This window comes from Tinamus guttatus, unplaced genomic scaffold, assembly GCF_059628265.1.
Source record: "Tinamus guttatus ecotype Peru unplaced genomic scaffold, ASM5962826v1 Tinamus_guttatus_pri_ptg000451l, whole genome shotgun sequence".
NCBI classification, from domain to species: Eukaryota; Metazoa; Chordata; class Aves; order Tinamiformes; family Tinamidae; genus Tinamus; species Tinamus guttatus.
In genome coordinates this window covers 3,001,095-3,011,146 of record NW_028288985.1, presented here as the reverse complement: position 1 = coordinate 3,011,146, position 10,052 = coordinate 3,001,095, and the positions used below count along the sequence as shown (strand labels likewise).

The 10,052-nt window shown below is 45.8% G+C and overlaps 1 protein-coding gene across 1 annotated transcript; it reads left to right on the top strand.

Moving 5' to 3' along the window:
• The first annotated feature begins 7,251 nt into the window (after nt 1-7,251).
• On the top strand, nt 7,252-9,677 carry LRRN1 (leucine rich repeat neuronal 1). The gene has a single exon (XM_010223553.2). The coding sequence runs from the start codon at nt 7,477-7,479 to the stop codon at nt 9,625-9,627; it is 2,151 nt and encodes a 716-aa protein (XP_010221855.2). The 5' UTR covers nt 7,252-7,476; the 3' UTR covers nt 9,628-9,677.
• Nucleotides 9,678-10,052: the final 375 nt, after the last annotated feature.

Genomic DNA, 10,052 nt, shown 5'->3' with positions numbered 1-10,052 from the left:
TGTAAACACCCCGTAACGGTGATGTGCACCTTGGGCTCCGCCACATCCCGCGTGTCCGTCGCAGGCTCCTGCCTCGCTGGCTGGAAGGGGTAGGAGCAGCGGAAACCTGCGCGTGGCTACGGATTTAGTCAGTGTACTGTAAGCTGGACAGATAATGTGTTTCCCTGAAATCCTGAGCGTTCAGATGCTTCGAAGAGAAGCTGCTTTGCTACAGAACAGGCCCCTAGGCAGGTACCTGCAGCAGCCTGAGGTTTTCTGCTCCCATTCTTGTATTGGAAGCTCCGGAGCTCTCTGCTGACGGACGGCGCAAGGTCGGGTATGGAGCATGTCTATGCACGGTGCTAAGTGGTACCTGGATTACATAGGCTGCTTTAAATTGCATTTCTTATTTATTGCTCCGTAAAGGTCTGCGAGGGTATTTGGGCCCTGCTGTGCTGTTCAGACATCCTCCTTCAATCTTATACATGTGGCCCTTAAAGCAAATACTGGCTTGGCCTATTTTGGATTGGCCTCGTTCTCCCCCCGCTGCAGCCAGGTTGGACTCGATGTTCTTGGAGGCGTTTCCCACCCAGAATGATTCTGTGATTCTAAGCTTGGGCACCAGAGAGAGCAGGGCTGGGGCCTGCTCTGGAATTCTGCTGCAAAACCTTAAGAGTTTTTGCAACTTCCATTTAAAAGTTTCTAAATTTACAATTTAGTAACTTAGTGCTAATTCAGCACTTTGGTCTTGACCTTCCAGCAGGCTGGAGGACCAAACGTGCTGGGCGCAGTTTCTGAGGATCAAGTCCTGCAGGGAGATGGGCAAAGTCTGGGGACGGACCCTGAGCCCCTCCTGCTGCCCCGGAGACTGGGGCCTGACACAAAATTATGTGTTAAATAAAAGGATCTGCCCTGTGCTCCGTCTAATTAAGCACCACGAAAGCTACCTAGTAAATGAGCGCCTTGCTAATGTGCTGCATAGAATTACTGGGATGCAGATATGCTACTGATTGGCCTTGCTAATTTTTTAAATTGTAAATGATCCATCACTCTATCAGAAATGGAGTAAATATTGATGGTTTAAAACAAAAACACTTCTTATACTCAGCATTGCAGTGAATTGTAAATGGATTACAAAAATAATTTGTTTACTTGCAACTAAGTAGCGAACTAGTTGAAAAAAGTTCTCAGGTAGTTGCTCCAAAGCAGGTCTTTAAAACAAATTCATTACAGTATGAGGCACTACACAAAGTCAGGTAAATATCTTTTTATAAATTAGTCTTTATCTTTTTGCCCCTTTATACGGAGCAAGTCTGGTATATAATTAGAACATGGCTAAAGAACGTGCCTAGATAAATCACCTTAATTAGGTAAAGACTTTATCTAAAAGGCATCAATAACTTAAATCTTGACAGAGGAGTAACTTTTTCTATTTTTTTCTGTAATACCCAGCAATTTTACCATCTCTTTCTGTGTTTTACATGCATTTATAACAGAGCTCATCTGTGGAAGAACTGCTGATTTTGCAATGACAAGACTCAGGACTAAAGCTCAGCAAACTGTCTGAGGTCCTTTCCAAAACATGTAAATACATCAAATAAGATATATACTTTTCCTCACCTTCCATATATCCATACATCCGTCTCATTCATGAACTTCTCAAATCAAGAACTGTGGTCTGTTTTCTGCAAGGAACACAAAGCAAGTCTCACTGTTGGGGAAGGATCAGTTTAACAGGAGCTGTGGACATTTCCTCCGCTCTCCCTTGAGCAGGACTGACTTTTCTTACGATGTAGCTGATGCACCTTCAAAACAGGGCTTCTTTAATAGCTCTAGCATGAAATAGTGATGGAAAACATACGCTCCCCAGGTATTTTCTAAGTACAGTTTAATTGATAGTCATGTTGGGCTATCCATAGCAAATGGAAGAGGTAGGATGCCCTTCAGAAAAAAAAAAACAGAAAGTTTATGTGGAAACCCATCCAGGAGTGCAGAAACACTTGTTAAGGCGTGAGGGAGAAGCATTTAATGAAAATCCATTTCAAGGTACTGATAGTTGTATTAAATCAGAGAAAAATTTTGGTTCAGGCTAGTACCAAAACCGAATCTGGTGGCACTTGATGTAATTTCTTCTGTGCTGTTGCAGTTTGATTACTTTTCAAATCTTGGTTTTGGTGCTAACAGCCTATATATCAGATCTTTCAGCACCTTCTATGATAAATCTATTTATTTTACTATTGATATGTTCCTAGTCTCAAATAAACAATATGGGTGTCTGTGCCAGGCACTTCAATATATGGTTTTATTAACATTGGTTTGTGAATGCAGCTAAGAAAAATAGAATTTGATCTTTCAAGCATATAACTCCTGAAATAATCAATAGCACTGTATTTTATTCCAGGGGCTGGAGTTGGCGTAAGCTCACTACACATGCAAACTGAGTAGATAGAGATGTAGAGTAGTAATAACATATAGATTTAATATTTAACCACTAATAATTGAAAACTAAATACTTAGAACAGGACCCAAAGTAGAGTTGTCAGATAGGCCATAACAAGAACCACAGAAGGCAGCAGGTCTCTTTCTCTCATTTTTTTTCCACGTCTGTGCAGAGCAGCTTTCCAGCCCCACTCACTGCAGTGAGCGGGGCTTTTTGTGGGGCTCTGACCCCCATATTTCTGTAGTTCAAGACGTTCCTCATGAGCTTCCCTCTCATGGTCACTACTGTCGCCTCTCCTAGCAGGGCCTCTTGTCTCACAGGTGGAGCCGTCAGGGCTGAACAGGGTAACAGCTCCTTGGTCATTCCGCAGGGTGCTTGGGTTCCAGCAGCGCCAGAAACACATTTGGGATATTTCTGATCTTTAATGAAACCGAAGATGGGCAGTATTTTCCTGACATTGCTCCCACTTCTTTCTCAAGCCAACAGATGCGCCAAGAGCGACAAAGGGTAGGGACAGCTCTTCCAAAATTAAAGTTATGCTCTGTGTATTTTAGACGCTGTGCAAGCTGAACACAGTTAGGAGAGCAGGGATGGGGACGGAGGCTGGGGCCTTGCGCTGCTCTTAGAGGTGCCCCCCACGCCAGCTCAGGAGAGCAGAGCAGCAAGGAAGGGCTCGTGCAGCGGCTGCGAACCGCAGAGCGGGAGTTATCCGGGTGCCTCCTGGGGAATCCCCTCTATTCAGGTGATTTCAAAAGTGATCACACTAGAGTTATCTGGTAATTACTTGGAAGGAAGGTATCACTGTGGCTGTGACTCTTCTCCACTGAATTAAATGGAAGATTTGCAGCTGCCTCCAGACAGAGCAAAATCAGAAATCAGAGCCTGCCTAGCAGGACAGGAGCACTGGAGTCATGGGGGATAACAGGACTGCCCCTCTTTTCCCAAGGTTTATTGCCTTTTTTTTTTTTCCCTATCTATGAATAAAAAAAGTAAGAAAATAGCCCAATAACAAAAACTCCAGGAGCTCAAAAACCCCAATAACAATTAGGGTTTCTGATGAAAGATTATTACTGTTGTACAAACTCTTTTTGTTTTGGTTCGTTTTTTTGTTTTGTTTTGGTTTGCTTTCAAGGCTTTTAAGTGATTTTAAAACATACTTTACTAAAGAACAAACTAATTTGACACCCCACTGTTTGAAAGCTCTTATTATTCCTCGTGTTTCTAATCTGGCGTGTAAATGGTAATTTCCAGGAGATTTTCCAAGAGCAGACTGGTACTTCGATGCTCCCGTTACATTTCCAAGAGGCAATACCCGGAAGGAGGTTAATATTTTCTGCCCATGAGAAACAGGAGCATCGCTGGGGATTTGCTTCCTGGGAACAGGGTGGCTTCTGAATGGCACTGGTAGTGACAGCTGCTAGAGAAAATGTATTTATTTAACCCCTAATAAAATACATCCCTCTCTCATTTTCCCATAAAGTGGAGCTTTGTTCCTATATCCCTTGTATCACAAGGAGTGGTCTGGCACCCTGGAAAATATGAGTTTATGAAAAGGGGGGAAAGCAGAGGTGCTGAAAGCCAATGTCTGACGCACCAAGGCCAAGGCTGGTCCACGAGGAAGTGGGAGTTGGGGCTGCTGAGGAAGCTTCTCTTCCCAGCCCTGCGGCTTTTGAAAGCTAAAGCATTTTGAGCCGGTCCCTTGACTTGTCCTTGGCTTGTCAGCCTTTGGCTACCACATAAATACTGCGTTTGTTTGCTTGTTTTAAAAGCAACTTGATGCAGAAAGGACCTAGCACTCGCATGGTCCTCAGTGCAGTCCCAGTGACTCCAGGTAGAGCTGTGGACACTCACCGCTTGCCAGGAGCCTGCCCGGGTTCATGCACGTGGTCTCTGTGCTGCTTTTGCAGTGTCCTGTCACTGGCTTAGTCTTCAAAGCCTGGTTGTCTTCTGGCGTATCCCTCACGGAATGCCATGTTGTCTAGCCACAATCCAGAAAGCTGCGATTATCCCTCCAAACGGCGCGTCAGGACTTGAGCAGTGGCTGATACTGCGGAGAAAACCTCATGTTTTTTGTTCCTTCAGGTGCTCCCTGTTCAACTTGCAACCTCCCCTGGGACCTCATGGTGCTGGCAGCTGCTGTAGGGAGTCAGGAGTCCAAACGCTGGGGACTCGGGGGCTTCTGGCCGAGCTGGGAGTTGAGCTGGTGGCCGGTCACGTACCGGGGCAGACAGAAGCAGCCACGCTACTTCGGTACATGCAGAGCTGCTGCTCCCCTGCCTTTCTCACTCATTACTGCTTCGTTTTGGGTCTTATCTGAGTGACAGATGTGGTTTTACAGCATGAGCGCCAGCGAAAGCGGAGTACTGCAACTGGTCCTTTTCCTTACGCTGGCTCATATAGTGGCCTCTGGACTGCCATTCGCATAAGCACGGTATTAAAATGGAGCGGGGCATGGGAAGCCAATCAAAATTTACTTTTGACTGCACTGGATTTTCATTTATAGCTTCATCAGAGCTGCCCTGGGCTGGAGGAGATTGGAGACAATAATGTGCAAGTCATTTCCAAAGGACATTTTCCAGTTAGAGAGAATTAAATTCATCTGCAGTAGCAAATAACTTATCTAAAGAAGAGAAAGTGTCACTGCTAACTTTTAAAATCATATGTCTGCAGTGATCAGAAACCAGAGCTCCAGTGAGTAAAACCAGAACTGCTTTCTTACCAAGGGTGAGCCATAAATGCAACGTGCAAGTAACTGGATATAAATATCAAACAAAGAGGGGATTGAATTCAGAGCTTCTCCCAAAATCTATAGATGTGCTCCCACATATTTTAAAAGAAGCTTTGAAATCCTTCTCTGGTAGCTTTGTTTTTGAAGAATTATATGATACGTGTAGCTGCATCAGAGTTAAATCAGTACTAAAACATCACTAGGGACTAGAGCTTTACAAGGCTTTGACTTCTTTCCATTCATCTACCAAGAAAAAAGTTACAGAGCAAGTTGAGGAGCCAGTTCTTGCAGTGCCCCATCCCGGGCGCCGCTGCCGGCCTGCATGTCCCACGGCTGCGGTTCCCTGCAGCTCCCGGCGTGTCCCGCGGCTGTGCATCCCTGCGGCTCTCGGCGTGTCCCACAGCTGCAGTTCCCTGAGGCTCCCGGCATGTCCCACGGCTGCGGTTCCCTGCGGCTCCCGGCGCGTCCCGCGGCTGCGGTTCTTGCAGCTCCCGGCGTGTCCCGCAGCTGCAGTTCCCTGCAGCTCTCAGCGCGTTCCACGGCTGCGGTTCTTGCAGCTCCCGGTGTGTCCCACGGCTGCGGTTCCCTGCAGCTCCCGGCGTGTCCCACGGCTGCGGATCCCTGCAGTTCCCGGCATGTCCTGTGGCTGCGGTTCCCTGCAGCTCCCGGCGTGTCCCGCGGCTGTGGATCCCTGCAGCTCCCGGCATGTCCTGTGGCTGCGGTTCCCTGCAGCTCCCGGCGTGTCCCGCGGCTGTGGATCCCTGCAGCTCCCGGCATGTCCTGTGGCTGCGGTTCCCTGCCTCTCCAGGAGCCTGGCTGCAAGGCAGGAGGGGCTCCCTGGAGGCAGCGCCCTACAGTTGTTACTGGATCAAAACACCACGAGCATTAGCGAGTGTCAAATGTTAAAGGTTGAGAAATCAGGAACTGACTTTCCCTGTATTGTCAGTGTTGCTCGAGCGCTCGCTTTTGGAATGGCTACAGCCGGATTCTGCTGCGGATCAGCGTTGGGATGGTTTCCGTTTCTGGCGGCTCCCTTCTCTCCGTGTATGCTGAGATCCCCCTGGCTATGCCAGCACCATCACGATTCTCCTTTCTGTGCAGTTCGTGTCATAGTTGATGGCATTACTTGAAGGCAAGCTCAGCTCTGCTGGGCTCGTTGGTAAAAGTAAATAGTGTTCCTGTCACCATAATCTAGATGAGGAGAATTATTTTTAAGTGTCATATTTAGCGTTATCATTTTCTGTAGCAACATCTTTTGTGGGCTGTGACTAAGTTGAGCTTTCCCTATGTTCTAATAAAATAAAATGGTATTTATTGTCTGTGCGTACCTTTGTTTCAGGTATAGCAGAACTTGGTTACTTTACTTGCAAAAAAGCCACAGATTTTTTTTGAGAACTCTCAAGTTAGGCCATCATAGCGTGAGCTTTAGAGAACCACAGCAAATTTGGAGAGGTCTGACCTTGAAATCCTCACTCAGCTTTGTTCAGTGCCTCGCTCAGGTCTGCCTGCTGCTTAGCTCACCAGCAAAGCCCTCGCTGCTCCGCGATGCCCGGGGTGCCGCAGGAGCCGGCCCGACGCGCCGCGGGGAGCGCAGCCGCGGCCCCCTTGCTGAGCGGGGTCTGCCTGGGTTAAACCTGCGCGCCAGGTTAAACCTGAGCGCATCTGCTTACAGCCGCTGAGCTCCCGCCGGGGTCTTGTACACATGGCTGAAACTTCTCAAACGGCATCTTCCTAAGCCTTAATTCCACCCACGAGAAACTCAGGACTTCGGTATAGTCCCGGCACCCTTCCCTCTAACCAGGATTAGGCTCAGGGCACTTGTTCAAGACGCAGCTGAGAGATGTCTTTCTTTTTTGGGTGACTGCATATATTTTCACAATCCGTCACTTTAGAAATTCCAGAAAGTTTTCCCGTGTTAATCCTAAGTAGAGTTGCAAACCACATATAAATTGCTATACCAAATAGGGATTTGCACGAGAGATTTGAATGTTAAATAATTACTGTTTTCAGAATTTTTTCTTCTAAAGGATAAAGAAATTGAAGAAGAGTAAGAAATGTCTATGAGGCAAACATTAACACGTGTCCTGCTCTATTTTCAGGACCATCTCCAGGTACTGATTTGGAGAAGATCCTGGACCAGAGAGGAGCAGCTGAGAGTCTTCAGCCCATTTCCTGGCTTCTGTGAACTCAGAAATCATCTCTCAGCTTCTGGATGTCCAAGCCTTTCACCTTAACCTTAAGCTTTACATTTTCTGCTTGATAACAAATTACACTCTCAATCTCTTGTTATTTTAAGGGGCTGGGGAGCTGAACTTGCTAGCTGATCAGCATGGCTAAGATTCGATTTGTTTTAACCATTTGCCAGTTGGTGCTAGAATTGCTAATGAATTCATTAACTGAGTCTTCCATACAGAGCAATGAATGTCCACAGCTTTGTGTATGTGAAATCAGGCCATGGTTTACACCACAGTCAACTTACAGGGAAGCTACAACAGTCGATTGCAACGACCTTCGTTTAACAAAAATCCCCAGCAATCTCTCGAGTGACACTCAAGTCCTTCTCTTGCAAAGCAACAACATTGCAAAGACCACAGATGAACTCCAACAGCTGTTCAATTTAACAGAATTAGATTTTTCGCAAAACAACTTCACCAGTATCAAGGATGTGGGGCTGTCAAATCTCACTCAGCTCACTACCCTGCACCTGGAGGAAAATCAGATAACAGAGATGACTGACTACTGCTTGCAAGACCTTTGTAACCTTCAGGAATTATATATAAATCACAACCAGATCAGCAGTATTTCTGCAAACGCGTTCTCTGGCCTGAAAAACCTTTTAAGATTGCATCTCAATTCCAACAAATTGAAGGTTATTGACAGCCGTTGGTTTGATTCTACTCCTAACTTGGAGATTCTTATGATTGGAGAAAATCCAGTGATTGGAATACTTGATATGAACTTCAAACCTCTCTCAAATTTAAGGAGCCTAGTTTTGGCAGGTATGTATCTCACAGATATTCCTGGCAATGCATTAGTAGGCTTGGATAGTCTTGAAAGCCTCTCCTTTTATGACAACAAATTGGTAAAAGTTCCTCAGCTCGCGCTTGAGAAAGTTCCGAATTTAAAATTCTTGGATCTCAACAAAAACCCAATTCATAAAATTCAAGAAGGAGATTTCAAAAACATGCTCAGATTGAAAGAACTTGGGATCAACAACATGGGAGAGCTGGTTTCCGTGGACAGGTACGCCTTAGACAACCTGCCTGAACTTACGAAGCTTGAAGCCACCAACAACCCAAAGTTGTCCTACATCCACCGGTTGGCATTTCGCAACGTTCCCGCCTTGGAAAGCTTGATGCTGAACAACAACGCCTTGAACGCCGTCTACCAAAAGACCGTGGAATCGCTTCCGAACCTGCGCGAGATCAGCATCCACAGTAATCCGCTCAGGTGCGACTGTGTCATTCACTGGATAAACTCCAACAAGACCAACATCCGGTTCATGGAACCGCTCTCCATGTTCTGCGCTATGCCCCCCGAGTACAGAGGACAGCAGGTGAAAGAAGTGGTAATACAGGATTCCAGTGAACAGTGTCTTCCAATGATTTCTCATGAGACTTTTCCAAATCACTTAAATTTGGACATTGGCATGACGGTGTTTTTAGACTGCCGGGCCATGGCAGAACCTGAGCCAGAAATTTACTGGGTCACTCCTCTCGGAAATAAAGTCACTGTCGAAAGTCTCTCTGACAAATACAAGCTGAGCAGTGAGGGCACCCTGGAAATCTCTAATATTCAGATCGAAGACTCTGGGAGGTACACGTGTGTTGCTCAAAACATCGAAGGGGCTGACACAAGGGTGGCGACCATCCGAGTGAACGGCACTCTTCTGGATGGCACTCAGGTCCTGAAAATCTATGTGAAGCAAGCAGAATCTCATTCAATTTTAGTTTCTTGGAAAGTTAATTCCAATGTCATGACTTCCAATTTAAAATGGTCCTCAGCTACAATGAAGATTGACAACCCTCATATTACCTACACTGCTAGGGTCCCAGTTGACGTACATGAATATAACCTCACACATTTACAGCCATCTACGGACTACGAAGTGTGTCTAACTGTGTCAAATATCCATCAGCAAACACAAAAGTCATGTGTTAATGTTACAACAAAAAATGCAGCTTTTGCCCTAGATATTTCAGACCAAGAAACCAGCACTGCCCTTGCTGCGGTAATGGGATCAATGTTTGCTGTAATTAGCCTTGCCTCCATTTCTGTTTATATTGCAAAAAGGTTTAAGAGAAAAAACTACCACCATTCATTGAAAAAATATATGCAAAAGACCTCTTCAATCCCACTGAACGAGCTCTATCCTCCTCTTATTAATCTCTGGGAAGGTGACAGTGAAAAAGACAAGGATGGCTCTGCAGAGACCAAGCCAACCCAAGTCGACACATCCAGAAGCTATTACATGTGGTAACTCAGAGGATATTTTGCTTCTGGTAGTAAGGAGCACAAAGACTTTTTTGCTTTATTCTGCAAAAATGAGAAGTTGAAGACTTTTGTATTTTTGACTTTGCTAGTTTGTGGCAGAGCGGTGAGGACAGGTGGATATTTCAGGATTTTTTAGTATAGCGTATCGCAATTGTTTGACACAAATGGCAGCTTCATCTAGCTTCCAATATTTTTTCTTATTTTCCTTTTTTTTTTCCTTAGTTCTTGTGCTAAACTTACCGCTGTTCTAACTACAGTGCTGAACAAAGCTACTGAGAGGCCGGGGTTACCTGGTGTCCCCACGTTCCTCCGAAGCCACCCGTAGAGCACAGTATCTTGCAAAGCTAACAACAGTCTTGAAACTGCATCGAACTAGGTTGGTGCCGCTGGTCGAAGGACTCGCCCTGAGAA